The sequence below is a fragment of the Girardinichthys multiradiatus genome, chromosome 2 (assembly GCF_021462225.1).
Source record: "Girardinichthys multiradiatus isolate DD_20200921_A chromosome 2, DD_fGirMul_XY1, whole genome shotgun sequence".
Taxonomy (NCBI): Eukaryota; Metazoa; Chordata; class Actinopteri; order Cyprinodontiformes; family Goodeidae; genus Girardinichthys; species Girardinichthys multiradiatus.
This window is the reverse complement of record NC_061795.1, coordinates 42,401,860-42,422,033: the sequence shown is the minus strand read 5'-3', so window position 1 is coordinate 42,422,033 and position 20,174 is coordinate 42,401,860. Positions and strand designations below refer to the sequence as shown.

General features: G+C 40.6%; 1 protein-coding gene across 1 annotated transcript in view; it reads right to left on the bottom strand.

Moving 5' to 3' along the window:
• Nucleotides 1-2,141: 2,141 nt before the first annotated feature.
• Nucleotides 2,142-20,174, bottom strand: part of znrf1 (zinc and ring finger 1) — a 70,418-nt gene continuing 52,385 nt past the window's right edge. Inside the window, exons 3-5 of the mRNA XM_047348961.1 lie at nucleotides 8,041-8,146; nucleotides 5,699-5,786; nucleotides 2,142-4,884 (exon numbers count right to left, since the gene is read on the bottom strand). Of these exons, the coding sequence (XP_047204917.1) occupies nucleotides 5,729-5,786; nucleotides 8,041-8,146 (164 nt within the window). The 3' untranslated portion in view covers nucleotides 2,142-4,884; nucleotides 5,699-5,728. The remainder of the gene's footprint in view (nucleotides 4,885-5,698; nucleotides 5,787-8,040; nucleotides 8,147-20,174) is intronic.

The window sequence follows — 20,174 nt, the reverse complement described above, 5'->3', positions numbered from 1 at the left end:
TCACCTAAGACAGCTGAACTTTAATTCAAGTTTTTCAGATTTACTATAACTGATGGCATGTTTAACCTAAAAATAGGCTAAATGATAAAACTGAATCAAATTATAATTAATCTGTACAGGACATACATGACATTAAAGGTGGAAAAAGTTTGGAAATTATTTATCATGGTCTACTTTTTTAAGTATCAATTATCTGAAATTTTAAAGGGGAAGTACATCCATTTAAGAGCCACTGTGCAGTCTAGAAATACAATGGGTTTTTTTTCTCATAATTTCTTTACTTCTTCTATCACTATCCAGACCAGGGAAATACTACAATTATCAAATACTTTCTTTTACATATTTTTATATTTTATTGACTGCATAAGAACCCTGTCTCAAATAAATATGCATAAACAATCATTACCTGCCTCCCTTGTCCCTTTGATATGCACCATAAAGATGTTAACCTCATCTGACTGTACTTTGGTATTTGGGACGATGACCTCAATACTAACAAGATTTGAATACTTTATTCAAAGTTGCACTTCTTTCACAAAGACACTACCCTATTGGGTAGTCATGGTAAAAGACCCATTAAAGACCCATTCTTAGTTTGCTGGCAGAAACTACCAGATATTTATTTAAAATAGGCATGAACCCAAATATGGCTCCGTGAACCCACAGCATCGTGTTTACTCCACCATACCTAACAATGAGCATAAGGTGCTTTTGCAAATATAACTATATATTGTTTTAACATGTGGCCCACCATTCATGGCCATCTAACCAAAAAAAAACAAAAAACGATTCCAATTAAAGCCCAACTAGCATGTAGGAAATTTTACATGTTTACATTTCTGATGGTTGGACCGAAAATTATTTTTTATGGCAAACATTCTAAATATAATATTTGGCTTACAGACATGGCATCAAATGGATGTTATGGATAGTACCTCCTTTACCAACCACCTGACTGTGACAAGATAAACATGGGTTACAGTGGGTTAGAGAAATGGGTGCCAGGGAAACAGGAAGTTATAATTTGTGAAGTAAAAGCTCCTAGACTCTCTGATAAACATGCAAAAAAATCTTAATTGATATTTAAAAACTGTTAGGGTTGCCAGTAAGTGATGCAGGATATTTTTACCTATCGAATAAATGTACTTAAATTAAAGGTTGAAATTTTTACATTTTGCAGTGTATGATTATGCTGCTACAATAAAAGCTTTTTTCCCCATCTCTACCAAGGTTCTTGTGAGCAGCGTGCTGTAACAGCATCATGACTACAACTTATTTAATATTAAAGGGGAGTAATACAGAGAGAACGCTCCTGTGGGACTGAGTGCTTTGTGCCAGAAGCAAATTGATAACACTTTTAATCTCCATTAAAGCTGCATCAGATGCGGTCACATGACGCCTGTGAGAAGTTGCTGTTGAACAGGACATTAAACTGAATTCATGCTGTAAGTTTTTTAACCCTCCCTCAATATCAACCAGCAGGAGGGTGCATCCCTGGTTAGGGACAATAGAGAAGTGGTGTTGCTGTGTGAGATCCACATGCGACTTGAGTAGAGTTGCATGTGGAGTTTTCTCCACAGACATTGATTTGAAGCTTTAAGACATATTTGAAAAGTTAAAAAGGCAACAATGGCCTATTTGTCTATGTGATATCATGAATTTTGTCAATCAAATTCAAGACAGCTTTTTATTGTGTCAACAAATAATGGTCCTGACATTTTAGACAAACCCCACAGGCAGGTGTCATTTCTTACCATCTCTTTCTGTTGGACAACAATGTTGCTCATTTATCACTCAATAACAATTTACGTCAGATCACTTTGAAAGAGTACTCTTTGTATCATTTTTTGTGCTTGATTGTGTATTGTGTACACCACTGTGGTTAACCTCAGCTTTCTAAATCAGTGCAAAAGTACTATTGATACACTTTTCCACAAGAAGTCAGTGGGCACTCTGGCAAATGTAGATGCAGACTAAAATGAGCTGAAAGTTGTTACACCATATTAAAACCATAGAAATAACACCTGAGCTGTGTTCACTCCACTCTGTGAGTTTCTTTTGGTGAATTAAAATTGCTTAATTTCCCACTCACACAAACATTCATCTTGCTTTAAAAGAAACTGGAGGAAAAAAGCTGAAAATACTCTTGTCATCTAGCACAATTTATTCCACCATTTGTTTACAGTAGCTTTGTAAATGCAGTTTGTTGGTACGTTGATTCGTAGTAGTCTTCACACATCAGCTCTTGGCATTCTGAAGAGTGAGTTACACCTCACATGATTGGAATATTAAACAAATATTGTTAAATAGGAACAAATGAATAAATAAGCCCCATTCAGTGGCTGCACAGCGGGACAACACAGTCCTTTTTGAGGGTCCGAGTGCTTCATGTCTCCAGTTGCAGACAGACAGGTGTGTTTCCAGCAGAAACACAATGTGGCGGGACTGACAGTAGCAGAGACCGAGAGGCCCCTTCTGTTTTGCAAACACGCATTCATAAACAACCGTGGAGGGATTACGAGACAACAGACCAACTCATGAACAGGCCAAAGAGAAAAGGACCAAAAGAGTCACAATTTCATTTGGAATCAAATATGGATTCTTTTGAATTTTGCAATTTCTTTGTCTTTTTGACAAAATACAATTTTGCTGGAAGATCTTTAAATCTGAATTTCTTGTTACATTTATTCCAAATGCTAGTTGCTTAGTGGATCCTTTGTTTTTTGTAAATTCATATTAAAGTTTTGTAAATATTGAATCTTTTTTGCAGCTGTTTTTATTCATTTTGAGTGCTGCTGTATGTAAGTGCCTTTATGTTTTATTTTTACTCTCCTCTGTTGGTCAGAGTAGGGTACAGGTCATTTTGTCTATTTACCATTTGCCATACTTTTACAGATTTGGATATTTTGTACCCAGCCTTTTTAGAAAAGATTGGCTTGGCACTTTTGTCCTGGAACTTTTTGTATCGACCAAACAACCTTTTGTATTCACTTTCAGGTCACTGAGGTAAAACTAGTACTTTCTTTGTTATTTAATAACAAATAACACTATTCAAACAATGTCATCAGATATAGAAACAACAGGGTTTCAAGTTTAAAAGTAGATTAAATTAAAAGCTGACAACAGTTTGAGGTGATGACCATGAATCAGATTCGATTTGACCTTTCACACACAGTGAGGTGTCTCCTCCGAATACCTTGAAGAAATCTGTGATATCAGTGTTTTTATGACCCTCAGGTGTTATGCTCAAAGACGCTGTCTGAACGTTTGTGAATATTAGTCAAAGTATCTCTTCTATGAATGATCTGACTATATTAATAATTTCAGAAAAGTCAATGACTTCTTTATGATTGTGTCGTGTGCCAGAACATAATATTTCTATATTAAAAATCTTTCTTTTTTTGGCTTTATGTAATATTGGAATTGTCTGGTATACTGATTTAAGGGTTTATTAACTGTAAGCAATTTCAAAACTATCAAAAATAAATGAAACACCTGAAATATATAATTCTGTGTATAATGAATCCAATTTATAAATGGGTTTCACTTTTTGAATTGCCCCCCAAATGCCAAATGGCTCAGGAGCCTCCTACCACCTCTGTCTGTGACTGCTTGGGTCCTTTAGGTTTTTGTACCTGGCTGGTTCCACTCAGTAATCCTTCCACGCAAACAGTCATATAAATGGTCTTGGACTCGCTCTCACACCAGTGTCTCTCGTTAAGAAATGACTATTTTTTACATGAAAAATCTGGCAGATCTGATAGAGAAAACTGAGAGAGTGAAATTTACAATATGTCATGTTGCTTTTCTGCAGCTGTAAACATTAGCAAAGTAAAGGGAGGACTGCCAGTCGCACACACGGGGAACATCTAGACTGTAAACATTTCAATACAGAGACACACAGCACGGTCTCAGTCAGCCCTCTACAATGACCTTTCAGACAAACCCACACAAGGCTTCAGTAAGCTGTCACCAATCCAAGCATACACACACACACACACACACACACACAAACACATCCAGGTGAAGCCTGACACTGGAGCATCCCAAACACACACACTTTAAGGGCGTAAACTACATTGCTTCCTGCTCCTTCTTCCCTCCCAGTCTGGACTGAGCATGCTCAGACCGCTCCTCTCCTCTCCACCACACCACACCCAAGCATACCAAGCAAAGCGAACGCACAGGACAAGCTGACATGCCAGTTCCTCTCTTCCTGCTCAGGTGTGCACAGACTGGATCTGAAAAGCATTATATGTACTTTTTGATGTAATTATTCTGGTGAGGAAGGTACGCAGAACTGAGGCAGGGACTATGAAAGAGGAGCACACGGTGAGGCAGTCTTTTATGAGAGATCACCACCAGGCTGGAGTCCTGTTTGCGTGAGATTAGAGGCCCACTGAACAAAGTACAAGTCTGTTTGCAGTTTTCTGCATCTTCCTCTCCTATATCCTCTTGTGGTTCTTTTTCCTCTTCCATCGACCCTGCTGTGCTTCCTCTTCCTCACCCGGTTAAGGCCATGGGAGGACTGGACACAAGTTCCAGACAGGCCTGGATCCGGAGATGAGATGGGAGGCCCGTTAAGAGCTGAGCATCTCTGGGGACGGCCATGCTTGATTAGGAGGAGTATCTAACGGGAGGCAGGAGAGGGTCTGTGTTGTATGCAGTATTATTAGCAGGTTTCAGAATGAAAAGCTTAAAAGAGACCCTTTAATGAGTGATAGTTAGACAGTCACACTTTTATTTTTGGTTCATTTTACAAGGAACAGTTGTCTGATAGGACTAGGGATTCTGTCACGGCGAGTATGTGATGATCACTTTGATTGTTTCATCAGATTTCGTAGCGTCTGTGTCCAGATGTCCATGGCAGGAACCTAATATGTCCTGAAGACAAAGAGGAGATGGACAGGAGAAAAACATAACATGGTATGCACATTTATTATTGACATTTTCAGCAATTAGAAACTAATGCCACATAATCATATACAGTCAAAAGCTTTAAACTAACATTTTCTAATTGTTTGAGAGAAAAAAAGAAAGATGCACCGATCAGGCTTTTCCAGGCCAATACTGCTTTCAGATTTTATTTTTTTGTCCAAGCATTAAATCAGTCATGCTACAACATCCTAATCTGTTTTAAATTTCAACTTTGACCAGGCCTTCCATAAAAATACACTTTTTTCATCAGTCCATACAAAATGTTCCCAATTTCTTTGAAAAACGTGAGACAGACCTTTATGTTCTTTTTGATCACCAGAGGTTTACACCTTGAAGCTCTCCACTGAATGCAGTTTTGCTCAGTTTGTTTCCAATGGTTGAATCATGAACCATCCTTTTTGTTTTAGAAAGTTTTGGGTGATTCAAAGGAATAATCCTAGTGGACCCAATGACAACAGGTATACCCCAGTTAAAGGGTACACCCTGTTTTTTTAACGTCACTTTTTAAAGCCATTAAATGCAGCTCCTGATTTTTAATTTTATCTGAGATGCCAGAAACACAGCATTCATTGTGAGTTGATTCTGTATAAATAAATTACAATTAAATGGCACTGAACTGAAATAAACTGCCAACTTCAGGCTTTTTACCAAAGCGAACTGTTAGTTCAGTGGGAAAGAACTGTAATAAAATTAAACCTGTGTTGTATATGAGAGTTTATACACATATTTCTTTAGAATGTGATCAAGCTGTGATTCCCACCTTGAAGAGTACTCAGAGTGGGTCAGGTGGTCAGTCAGAGGGATGTTCAGGGCAGGACCGATTGATCTCAAACCACGAGTCTATACAGCTGCAGGAGCACAAAGACACACAGGGATGAAGTAGTTTGATCAGTAATAGCAGTCAAAAGAACCCATCTACCTCAGGTTCTTTACGCAGCTAATGATACATTTATACATCTGAGTAAGAAACAAGTTAGAGTATTTCATGCAATACACATTCAACTCAGTGTTACAGAGAGCTGTTACTAAAGTATCATGTAGGTATTTTGGAAAACCTTCAACTACTCCCATACAGAAAGCACACAAAAGCATGCAACTTATAAATTAACCTAGCAGAAAACACAACAGGAGAACTCTTCTGACTTATTTTGAATTTTTAATGTTAGTCTGTGTGTTCTTATAAAATATTTGACAGGAACCACATTTCAGGATTGTCATATCAAATTCCCTACTTTTCCAGACATTTAATTCCTTTGTAGCCATTTGTTTAAGTATAAATACAAACGTTCATGAAAAATGAATGACAGATCTTTATAAACTGATTGAGCATGGATTCTTCAAAAAGCAGATACTGAAAATACATTTTAATAGTGATAGGATGCCACCTATGCAATAAATCCAGTCCTGAAATGTCTTCACTACTAAATATTACACTGTTAGATGAAATAACAACGTGGAGCATTTAGCCACAAAGTGTCAAGCCATGTTAAATAACAGAAGCGGGTCAATGGATGCTGAGAAGGAAAGAGTGCAGAGGTCATCAACTTTCTGCACAGTCATGATGTCTTGAGGTTAGATCAAGAACACTGCATAGAGAGCTTCATGGAAAGGGTTTCCATAGCCGAGCAGCTGCATCCAAGCCTTACAAGTGTAGTGAAAAGCTTCAGATGCATCATCAGATGGCATAAAGCTTGCTGACACTGGACTCTAGAGCCATGGAGACATTTTCTCTAGAATGTTCTGTCTGTCTGTTAATCCACAAGACAAATCTGGGTTTGGTAGTTGTCAGGTGGATGGCTCTTGCTTTAGTGCATTGTGTAAAGTTTGGTGCAGAGTATCATGGTGTGTGACGGTTTTACAAGAGTTGGGCTTGGTCCTTTAGTTCCAGTGAAAGGACTCTGAATGCTTTAGCATACCAAGATGCTTTGGACATTTTCATGCTACTAATTCTGTAGCAAAGGTCTGTAAAGACATAGATAAAATCGGTGTGGAAAAACTTGACTGATCTGTACAGAGTCCTGATAGAACATCTTTGGGATGAAACAAAGGAGAGACTGAGAGCCAGGCCTTTTGTCCAACATCAGTGTCTGACCTCAGAAATGTGCTTCCCTTAACTTCCCATAAACAGGGCTTGTGGAAAGCTTTTCCAGAAGAGCTGAACCTGCTTTAGCTGCAAAGGGTGGGCTGACATCATAATAAACCCTTTGGATTAAGAATGGGATGTCCCTTGAGTTTATGTTTGTGTCAAGGTAGATGAGCAAAAACATTTGGCAATATAGTGTATTATACAGTTTTGATAAATCTGTAATATATGTATAAATAAATTAAACTGTATCAACATTTAAAGAAATGTGTCCACAATTAATTAAATACACAATTAGACCATTCAATGTGTAGATAATTAATTCAAACATGAATTCATTGTATGTTAAAATCATGCATAGTGATCACACCACTTATTAAATATTTTCATATTTTCTGTGCTAAATTTCATCATAAAATAATTTAAACTGTGACTCTGGTTCATTACATTGAGTCCAACATTTGATGGGTTAACCTGTGCAGCAGTTTTACTGCAGACCAATTACCTTTTCTATGGTAGTGTTAGCCCCACACACTGACTTTGATGGGTAATTGTTAACAACAAAATAATTTGAATAAACACAAAATTATACAAGCTTTAACATTAAATGAATTGTTTTTGAATTAAGGATTTCCACATTTGAATGGTTAATTATGTTTTATTTTTATAAATTATTTAAATATTTAAAAGATTAGAATGACAATGATTTATTTAATTTTATTTAAATGATCACATACATAAATTGTTATTGAACAACTCGATACCAGCTCTGCTCTTAATTTCACTTTTTTAATAATCTCAAACACAACAAAAATACTACATGGATCACCTTTATCTTTGAAATATAATTGCATAATGTCTGCATCAAAGTAAAGCAATGCAATCAATCTTTAAACCTTTACGGAGTGCTGTGATGGGATTTAATTAGGAGAAGTGCAAATTTATATAAGAGGCAGTGTTTCAAATCTATTTGAGTGTGTTTGTGTGGGTGTATGTGGGTGTGTTTGTGTGTCAGTCACCTTTTGTGGTAGATGCAGAGGCACGGCAGTCTGGCTATGGTGTCCCCCTGCTGCAGCTCCTCTAGACAGATCACACACTCGCCAGCATCCCTCGCCAACACATCATCTAGGGTGGCAGACACACACACGCAGACACAGAGCGGAAGCAGAATTAGCATTCCACCACAAACACTGATAATGTCAGCCATCATATCAAACAAAGCAGAGAGCAGCTGGGAAAGCAGCTCTGTGCATCACATAGATGATACAGTTGGCATTTTCTGCTTCCAGCCATGAAAAAAAACGCAACAAAGAAGCAATTCAAGATGATCTTTGAGCGAGTTTCTGATGCTATCACCATAAGATTTATTTCAGAAACTTTTAGCCCCCTCTATTCTACTAAATGAAGACCAGCAGCTACAGAAGCTTGAATGATCTATAAAGAAGTATTTTGCTTGTGGTGCATTTTGCTTCTGAAAACACATATGGGGTGTTGTGAAAAGTATTCATCATCCTTTTTGTCATACACAATGCACGAAACAAAGTAGCACATAACTGTGAAGAGAAAGGAAAATGATACAGGGTTTTCCAAAATGTTTACTTGTGAAAATCTGAGATGTGTGACATGCATGTTGTAGAATTACAACCAGTACGCCAGGAAGTCTTTTGGGGTATGTTTCTGCCATCCAAAGACCGAATATTTGTCCATTTCCAGAGGTGAAGGACGTTGAGACCAAAATATAGCAATAGTTTCTAATAGTTATTTACATAGTTTTTAAAAACACAAGGTTAGAACTAACTTCATAAGCTTGTTTGGCACTGATTGGATATTTTGGGGTCAAAATCTTGTTTGTTTTTAAAAATGGTGAATGAGGTCCCACCTTGCTCCATCGTTCAGGAGCCTTTGCTTTTAGCGACTTGTGTCGCCAAGTGATTTGGTTTTCACTTGTGGCCTTTGCTTAGGCTCTGATTTTGTTGGTTTTACATTGTTTATAATTCAACACTTTGTTGCCTGCCCCTAGGCCCGTTTTTTTAATTGCAAAAGCATATCCTAAGAAAGCATTGAAATTTTCAGCTTTTTACAATAGCACAAAGATGCAACATCTTAAAAGAAAATGGTGTTTAAAAGATGCCGTAATTGGAAAATATTTCTACTCTGGTTGGAGTAGAAAAAGTTTTAGAGTTTGAGATGTGAATGAGAAGCTGCTAATGGCACGTTAACTTTTGCGTCACTACCAGCCATCATGGAACTCTACATCCATGATTCTCAAACTGTGAAACAGAAAGGGAAATGTAAACAGTTTTCAAGATAGACATGACAGAAATGAGCAATAATGTAGGGTCAAAAAAGAAAAGATGAACAGTTCAAGCACATCGATGTTTGCTTCAAACAGAAGCAAAGATCCCCCGGTTTCAAGAACACCTCTCTGAATAAATACTGAAACAGGCAACCATGAAACTAGTAGAAACAAAGTGTGAGAAGTACAAATAGACAGTATTTGACTGCATCTATCACCAGATTTAAACATACAACAGTCATGTTGGATTTGGAGTTATAGGGCTTGGTGCAAAAATTTTGTGTTTCCTGTTATTTTTTCACATTTTAACTTGCCTTGACAATATGGTGGTAGCTGGAAAGTTTAGTGTTCATTGAGGTGGTAAAGGCTTGAGAACCACTGCCTTACATTGTTTACTAAATGTTTTTGTCAGTCACTCTGTTTATTTTGTTCTAGAATAACCCAAAGCTCGGACATGCAAATAAATTTGTAGGAAATATTGTGATGTTTTACTAATGCAAGACTTGAGCCTTTAACTAGGCACTAACTTGGTGGGGCTGCTTCGTGTGACAATGTCAAGTGTCATTAATGATGCCAGCTTTGCAGAACTAAAAACTGAAAGCAGCTCTAGCACTGCTTGCATCGCCCCTGCCTCACATCCACTCACCATCCGTAATCCCAATTTACTCAGGCTACACTGAGAGGGGAATAAAGACACCTTAGTTCTGTTTTTAAGGTTTCTTGTGGAAGAAGCCCTGGAAGATGTTTTCAGACAAGCTTGTGCTAGCAGTATGCTGTGCTGTAACCTAAAAATCCAGCACGCAGAAAGGAAAATCTCAAGTGGTACACCAAAATAATCACAATACAACTAGCCCTCACACCCATACCAAATACTGAGTGGATTCTTTGCTTACACGTCCCAGCTTCTAGTGATAAAGAGTAGCCAATCAGAACAAACGTTTTATTCACTTGAAACCGGGACAAACGTCCATATTTCATACCCACTTCATCTTTGTAGGGTTGCGGGAGGAGAAGCAACCATTCACACACTCAGACAGAAGACCAACTTAAAGTGACTAATTATCCTAAAATGCATAATTTTGGAATGTGGGAGGAAGCTGGAGAACTATTAGAGAACATGCAGAAAGGCCCGGATTGGATTTCAACTATTCTCGCGGCAAGGCAACACTGCTTACAACCCCAGCTCCCGTCGAGATGCCCACATTTGGGGTAGGTCAGAAGAGCCAGTGTGCAATGATGTAGCCTATGTTTAGGTGAAAGGACAAGTAATAAGATCTAAGTTTAAAATTTCAGGACAGAAATGTGCAAAAAGAATAAAATAAAACACTCTCTAACTGATGCAGAACCTGGAATCAACTAAATTCAGGAAGTTCACTGACTTTAATCATTTTCTAAAACAATATGACATAAGTAACCATATAGATAGAGTGGGTTTACATCGCTCTTGACACTGAATCTGAGCTGGGCAACCAGCCTTGTTAGCCACTTATAGTGTACAAAATTAGTACTTTAAGCCTTCTGAGGATCTTTCAAAACATTTCTGTAGACTTTAGCTGCTTATGCACTTTCAGAGTTTATACAGTTATCGTGCATATATCCAGAAGAAACCCTTAGTATGAGGTAGAAAAGAGGATTCTTAATATTAACAGCGGCAGGTTAGCTGCAAAAATAACACAGTCCAGTTATGTAGTGCAGAGCCTCTTAGGATGCTTTCTAACTTCTCATTAAAAGGTGAGACTGTTTGAGCACACAGGGTGTCCTGACCAAGGAAGGCTGAGACTAATAACGTGCTCACTGAGTGTGAAATTTTTGTGAATAAATTATTCATAAATGTAATTCTGTACTTGCTTTAAAACAAAATGCTGTCAAAACATTTGTCCCCAATCTTGTTTACCTCCACCTGACCGACCCTGGGAAAATTTCCATGTCTCTTTGGAGTGAAGATCAATAAACCATTCAATTAAAGGACAAAATGATGGATTACAGAATTACATACAAAGCACTTGTGCAACATCATGAAAAATGCATACAATATAGACAGGATAATCAGGGCTTCATAAATAATATATAGCACCCTCCACATTTGGTAAAGTTGTGAAAAAAATCCTGAATAATCTCCCAATGAAAGTTAAGAAAATAAATCACCTATAATTTAATGATGTTTGTTCAGTAAGGGTAAAACATTTTTTTTTAACAAAATCCAAAATTAATTGGAAAAAGAGCAGCAAATCAAAAACGTTTCATATCACTGATCCTGCTTGTTTTTAAATATAACACAGATTCACCTTTAAAACAAATCTTTTACTTTTAATTATTTGAAAAAAAGAAAAATCTCCAAAATTTCAGTATAGTGCAGTCCTTTGCCTAAAGCCACCTGTTCAGTATAATTCTTTATTTGAAGTCACAAATTACACTTTATACTAAATATTTTATTTCTTATAAATGGAAAATAATAATATTCCTACACCTGGGATATTTAGGTTTAAAATAAACCATTGGAGTGGGCCAGCAAGAGTCCAGACTAAAATCTGACACAGAATCTGTGGAGGGAGATAAACATAAAGTAGATGGCAATCAGGGCCTTCCAACCTGAAAAAAATTGAGCTCATCTCCAAAGAAAAAGCGTCAAAATGTTCATCCCAAACAGAAGGGGAGTTTTCCCACTTTATTCATACTGAGAACCAAGAGTTCAGACTCATATCCTGTCTAGTTAACATTTAACAATGAACCGCTCAAGTGTACACTAGGGATCAGAAACCTTAAGCAAACCTTCAGTTTGCTTATCGCTGTGAAGTTGGAGTTGAAGATGCCATCATACACCTGCTTCAACAAACCCGCTGTCATCTGGACAAAGCCAGCAGCACTGTGAGGATCATTTTCTTTGATTTCTCCAGTGCATTTAACACAATTCAACCTGATTTGCTTTGTCAGAAACTCCAGAAGACTCAGGTGGAGGCTTCAACAATCTCCTGCAACCACAGTTTGTGAGACTGAAGGGTTGTGAGTCTAACCAGTTAGTCAGCAGCACAGGAGACCCACAGGGGACTGTACTCTCACCATTCCTCTTCACTCTGTACACCTCAGACTTCCAGTACAAGACAGACTCCTGTCATCTGCAGAAATACTCGGATGATTCTGCAGTCGTGGGGTGGATCAGAGATGGACAAGAAGCTGAGTACAGGAAGGTGGTGGACCGCTTTGTAGCATGGTGTGGAAACAATCATCTCATTTTGAACATGACTAAAACAAAGGAGATGATTGTAGATTTTAAGAGAAACAGGAATAAGTCAAAAACTATTTCCATCATGGGAGAAGAAGTGGAGGTGGTGGAGGAGTATAAATACCTTGGTGTTCACCTTGACAACAGACTGGAGTGGAGATGCAACTGTGAAGCCGTCTATAAGAAGGGACAGAGCAGACTGTACTTCTTGAGGAAGTTTAGGTCCTTTGGTGTTTGCAGCAAGATGCTGCATATCTTCTATAAGTCTGATGTGGAGAGTGTGATTTTTTCTGCCATCATCTGCTGGGGAAGCAGCATCAGAGCCAGGGACTTAAAAAGCTCAATAAGCTGATAAAGAAAGCTGGCTCTGTCTTGGGGACTCCTCTGGAACCTCTGGAGATCGTTGTACAAAGACGGATTCTTCATAAAATTAAGAACGTTATGGAGAACCCTGAGCATCCTCTTAATGAGACTGTCCTACAACAACAGAGTGTCTTCAGTCAGAGGCTTCTTCAGATCTGCTGTAAGACGGAGCACTACAGGAGATCATTCCTGCCAACAGTCTACAACATCTACAACTACTCTTTGAAGAGACCTGCATAATATGAGCTACAACAACATTTAATTTCCCTTTGGGATTAATAAAGTATTTTTGAATTGAATTGAATTGAATGTTCTAATTAAGCAAACAGAACCAAGCCAATTGTATAAAGCTGAGACTCTCATACTCGTACTCGTCGTCTTCCGCTTATCCGGGACCGGGTCGCGGGGGTAGCAGACTCAGCAGAGACGCCCAGACGTCCCTCTCTCCAGACACCTCCTCCATTTCCTCAAGGGGGACCCCAAGGCGTTCCCAGGCCAGCCGAGAGACATAGTCCCTCCAGCGTGTCCTGGGCTGTCCCCTGGGCCACCTCCCGAGGAAGGTGTCCAAGAGGCATCCGGTATAGATGCCCGAGCCACCTCAACTGGCTCCTCTCGATGTGGAGGAGCAGCGGCTCTACTCCGAGCCCCTCCCGGATGGCCAAGCTCCTCACCCTATCTCTAAGGGAGTGCCCGGCCACCCTACGGAGGAAGCTCATTTCAGCCGCTTGTAACCGGGATCTCGTTCTTTCGGTCATGACCCAAAGTTCATGGCCATAGGTGAGGGTAGGAACGTAGACCGACCGGTAAATTGAGAGCTTTGCTTTTCGGCTCAGCTCTCTCTTCATCACCACGGACCGGCACAGCGCCCCCATTACTGTGGCAGCCGCACCGATCCGTCTGTCGATCTCCCGCTCCATTCTTCCCTCACTCGTGAACAAGACCCCGAGATACTTAAACTCCTCCACTTGAGGCAGGAACTCCCCTCCAACCTGAAGAGGACAAGCCACCCTTTTCCGGTCGAGTACCATGGCCTCGGACTTGGAGGAGCTGATCCTCATACCAGCCGCTTCACACTCGGCTGCGAACCGCCACAGCGCATGCTGTAGGTCATGGCTAGAGGGGGCCAGCAGGACCACGTCATCCGCAAAAAGAAGAGACGAAATCCACTGGTCCCCAAACCAGACCCCCTCCGGCCCTTGGCTGCGCCTAGAAATCCTGTCCATAAAAGTTATGAACAGGACCGGTGACAAAGGGCAGCCCTGCCGGAGTCCAACATGCACCGGGAACAGGTCCGACTTAGTGCCGGCAATGCGGACCAAACTCCTGCTCCACTCGTACAGAGACCGGATGGCCCCTAATAAAGGGCCCCCAATTCCATACTCCTGGAGCACCCCCCACAGGGCATCACAAGGGACACAGTCGAATGCTTTCTCCAGGTCCACAAAACACATGCGAACCGGTTGTGCAAACTCCCATGAACCCTCATGCACCCTGTAGAGGGTATAGAGCTGGTCCAGTGTTCCACGGCTGGGACGAAAACCACACTGCTCCTCCTGAAGCCGAGGTTCGACTATCGGTCGGACTCTCCTCTCCAATACCCTGGCGTAAGCCTTACCAGGGAGGCTGAGGAGTGTGATCCCCCTGTAGTTGGAACACACCCCCCGGTCCCCCTTCTTATGAAGGGGGACCACCACCCCAGTCTGCCAGTCCAGAGGCACGATAGGCCGATATGACTCCTTCTTCAACTTGACAGCATCCCTTACTGCCGGTGTCCACCACTGGGTTCTGGGATTGCCGCCGCGACAGGCACCGCAGACCTTACGGCCGCAGCTACGGGCAGCAGCATCGACAATAGATGGTCCACTCGGACTCTATGTCTTCAACATCCCCTGGGATCTGGTCGAAGCTCTCCCGGAGGTGGGATTTGAATACATCCCTGGCCGAGAGCTCCGCCAGGCGTTCCCAGCAGACCCTCACTATGCGCTTGGGCCGGCCAAGTCTGTCCGGCTTTCTCCTCCTCCAGCGGATCCAACTCACCACCAGGTGGTGATCAATGGACAGCTCAGCCCCTCTCTTCACCCGAGTGTCCAAAACATGCGGCCGAAGGTCTGATGATACGACAACAAAGTCGATCATTGACCTCCTGCCTAGGGTGTCCTGGTGCCAAGTGCACTGATGGACACCCTTATGTTTGAACATGGTGTTTGTTATGGACAATCCGTGACTAGCACAGAAGTCCAATAACGAAACACCACTTGGATTCAGATCGGGGAGGCCATTCCTCCTGATCACGCCTCTCCAGGTGTCACTGTCGTTCCCCACGTGGGCGTTGAAGTCCCCCAGCAAAATAATGGAGTCCCCGGGAGGGGCACTGTCCAGCACCCCCGACAGGGACGCCAAGAAGGCCGGGTACTCTGCACTACCACTCGGCCCGTAGGCTGAAATGATAGTCAGAGACCTCTCCCCAACCCGAAGGCGCAGGGATACGACCCTCTCATCCACTGGGGTAAACCCCAACACAAGACGGCTGAGCAAACCCACACCAGCCCGCCGCCTCTCCCCGTGGGCCACTCCAGAGTAGAAGAGAGTCCAACCCCTCTCAAGGAGATGGGTTCCAGAGCCCATGCTGTGCGTGGAGGCGAGCCCGACTATTTCTAGTCGATATCTCTCGACCTCCCGCACAAGCTCAGGCTCCTTCCCCCCCAGCGAGGTGACATTCCACGTCCCTAGAGCCAGCCTAAGCATCCGGGGATCGGGCCGCTGAGGTCTCCACTAAAGCTGAGATTCCTAAACCAAACATTCTTTACAATTACTGGTACCGCATTTTGCAAACCATGGCCCTAAATGGACGGCATACATTTCTGCAAATATTGGACGTTTAAGCCATGCAGATTCCACTATTTACAGTGTAACTCATTTTATATCTTCATAGTAAGTAAAAAGTATTTCGATTTTCAAAGACACTTTAATTTTAAAACCAATGTTGGTTCCTAAAACCACGTCATTCATAGCAAATCCTATCAACCTACCCTTTCATTGATAATGACATTAAAAGCAAAGTAAATAAAGATGGATGTACTTGATATTACATTAAACTGGGTCCATCTTCTGTTTCACGTGATCAGAACTTGGTGAAACAGAATCTGAGAGCTCTTTTTCTGGGTCACTAAATCATTAGTTCTCTCCTCACCCACCTGCCTCCCTCTTGACTTTCAGCTGTCTCTCCTGCTTGCCAGCAGACATTTGGCATCAAGCAACTTCACATCAATACTGACTTAAAGGAGTTGCTCGTTGCTTTCCTGAATCCCAGCATTAAATTCCTTCTTTTACTGTTGGTCTTTGTCCTCTAGTGGCCTGAGCTACAGGAGGCAAACTGCATGTGCTTCACCTGCTTTTTTATGCTTTCTCTCTGTTTTTGCTCCACACCAGTCCTCCTGACTTCAGTGTCTTTGCCTCTGCCCACTCCACACTCTTCATGCAAGTGCTCAAGAGGCTATATTTAGAAGGAGACATTAAAAATATCATTAATGAAAGCCAAAGCCCAGGTAATATCCAGTGGTCCCCTCACGTGGATTTTGTACCTATGAACTTCACCTGCACTCTAAAAGCCAATAAACAGAAAACATTAACAGAAAAATACAAAAAAACATACAATTTATTTTTTTTAAGTCAATGCAGACATGCATTTAAAAATAGTAAGTATGTTTTGATTTATATTTTATAAATATCTCTACAAAAATCACTCAAATGTCCTGGCTGCATAGTTTCCTCTTGCATTGTGTTGCCAGAGTAGTCATAACTGTTTAGCTTATTTGGGGATGTTATTTGATAAAACAACTCAAAGCAGGACACAATTGCAAAGGGATGAAGTTTTTAAATTTATTTACAATGTAAAGTCTGAAGAGTGTGCCATGGATCTGAACTCCCCCCTTAATTAAAATCTGTTAAGGCCTTTGAGATTTGTTAGAGAACAATGGAGAACAAACAGCATTTTAAAAACCAAGGAACACAAAAGACATTCATAGAGATGTTGAAAGGGTTCGGCTATGAAACAAAATCTCAAGCTTTGAACATCTCACAGATTTCTGTTTCATCATTTCAAAATGGAAAGAATGCGGCACAACGGCAAACCTAGCAAGACATGGCCATCTGGGCAGAGAGAGTTTATCAGAGATGCAACCAAGAGGACTATGGTAACGCTGGAAGAGTTGCAGAGATTCATAGCTCTGGTGGGAGAATCTGTTAGCAAGACAACTGCTAGTTATGTGCTTCACAAATCTGGCCTGTATGAAAGACTCAAAAGCACCAACTTGATTATCATGTGCAGGGATCCTCAGATATGGAATGAGTCTGATGATAAGCGGAAAGTGTTGAGATCCATCTCCACCTTTACAAACATGTTGAAGACCAAACTACTTAATTTATATACATAACTCAACAGTTAGCTCCTACCTCTTCAGGAAAGCATTGTATGTGTGTCTATTGTTTATTTTTTTATTGTTCTTTCTGATGTATGGTCTTTTTGTCTGATGTCTTCAGGCTCCATTCTATAAGCTTTTATTAGCTTCTTGGAGTCCTGATTTACACATTACTCATAGCCATGAGAAGTTCAGCAAAAGATGAGCAGAATATGTATGTATGTGTGTGCGAATAAACCTGAACCCAACAAGAAGAAAGTCATTGTTCATAAAGCCATAAGAAGAACTGTTTTTAGTTTGAGAGAACCCATGTGGGGGTCACAGCAAACATGTGGAAGAAGGTACACTGGTCAGATCACATTAAAACGTAACCTTCTGGACTACATGCAAAACACTATGTATAAGGAAAAACTAACAATTCATACCACCTTGAGCATACCTTCCTAACCACAAACATCATTCAAGTTTGTGGTTGTAAAATGGTAAAATGTGAAAAGGTTTAAGAAGTACTGCATGAATACTGCATGAAACTACCAAAGCCTTTGATCATCATACCTTCGCCTTTTCCTGCATCCTGGCACAGGATAATACTTCTGAGAGTAGTTGAACAGCTGAACTATCAGGGTGGTCATTGCTGAGTTGATGTGCTGGGAGCATGCATGTGCAATTGATGCTTTTGGGGAGAACCATTCTAAAGAGTACATTTTTACACTTACAAACTTAAGTTTAGATGGCTAAGATTCTTCCACTTATTTGGGGTTGTCAAAACCTACCAAAAATACCTACAGCAACCTTTCAGACTTGGTGGAATGGGTGATTCAGTTCATGGATGTACAGCCAGCATCTGCAGATGTGGGGTGATTATGTGAATATGAACCACAATCTCTAGTTTCAGCCAGACACGGTTAAATAAATGCCACAAAGAATGGGGGGTTTTAAGATGACGTTGTGGTTACATGACCACACTTCGCGATCGCCATCTTGGGTGGCAGCTGCTGCCCGTTTTCATTGTTTTAGCGTGATCAGTGAAGCAAAACTCCGGACCATTAAATTCAAGTATGGGGAAAACTTGTTTAATAGTGGGTTTTGCTGTGTATGGTGGTCACAACCAATGTTCATTCTATCAATTGCCAGCCATGATAGAAAATCAGTGTGAGAAAACAAAAACACTTAGTACACAACATTTACTACTGTGGCTGTATTGGATATCCAGGGCAGATTTGGACGGCTTGAACATCACTCACGCCCGAGTGTGCAGTGCATATTTTGTGACAGGTAAATAAATAATGTTTGTCTACATTTATTATAATAATATTCTGGAAAGTAGTCTGCCAAGACCATGAGCTTATCAGATGATTCTGGGCAGCACTCAGTACTGCCACCCAGCACTCAGCGCTGTGCCCTACTTCAGGAAGCTGCGCTCTCACGCCTTGACCAGCTAGATGTAGGCTGCAATTTACCTTTACCGTTACGCTGTAAATGTATTATCTAGTAATATAACTATTATGTAATTATCCTATAAAAGGCAATATTGAGCTTACCATGGATTTCAGCCAATGTTGTGGCTATGAAAAAATAGTTACATACTTGTTTAAAAATTATGTGCAGCTAATCGTCCGGATTTGCACTAAACAAACCAACATATGGATCCACCTTGTTGATGACCGGAATTTTCTTGAGGTACATGGCCTTATCAGGAGGCTGTAAAAACTCTAAATACCAATCCATGGTCGAAAAAGTATGCAGTGTTGCAATGTTGTGAAAATCCTGAAGTGATACGGAGACACTCAAGATAGCAGACTGGAAGTGAGGCTGCGACTTCAGTGACATCAATGAAACCCCCCCATTAAGGCAGCTCTGAAGCCAATGGGCTCAAGCCAAGTACTGGCAAGACAATTAAGCATCCAGTGAGTGTATGTTTATGTATAAAATCATCACATAACAGGAAACTCAACACCATATACTTATGTTTGTTGCAGCATTTAACATATAGCGAGAAGAACACATGCATGTGTTGGGGTCATCCATTTTGGGGGGATAGACTGGCTGAGCTGCGCAGTTCGAGATGCTTAACAGATGTCGCAGCTCTGACGTCAACCAGGATTATAAAAGTAGCAGAAAATAAACATTCGTTGCCATTTCCAGTGTGTCTCACGGGACAACATAACTGAGGCACATATCTGGTGAGACAAAAGCTTGCAGGAGAACTTTTCCGCCACACGGCCACCCAGAAGAGCTTGAAAGCTGGAATTCTGTCTGATACAAGAAGGTCCGAAGATTCAAATACCGATCGAAGATCCCGCTGACACTTCATATTGTACACATGCGTAACTTTCTGGTTAGGAGTGATGGTGCCCTGTGTAAAACGCAAGCTTGTCTATGTTTTCCTCCTTAACAAACATTGATAAGGATGAAATCATTTGTTAGTCAGTCTTGTTTGTCTCTTTAACTTGTTACCGGCTTGAACTATCAGCAATTTAGCCGAAGGTCTTCTTATAATCAGTACAACATCCAAAATACAAATAGGAGCCTGAAAAGTCTGTAGAGCATATATTTTGTAGTGTCAAGTTAATGAATGAACTGGTACAATGTCCTTCAAAGTAAGAGCCTAAAGCATATAGATTGCTCAATGAACCTCAAATACCAAATAATATTTTCAAAAGTTTATTAAAACATCTTACAGTATCCTCTACACTCGTAAATACATAACTGTGTGAAGGTTGGGTGAATTGTGTGTCTGTGAGTGTATGTCAGACAGATATGATGTAATCCAGAAAATATACTGAGTATATAGATGATGACTGAAGAAATGATGAAAAACACTACAGTACACCTACGACTACTACTAATGTTAAT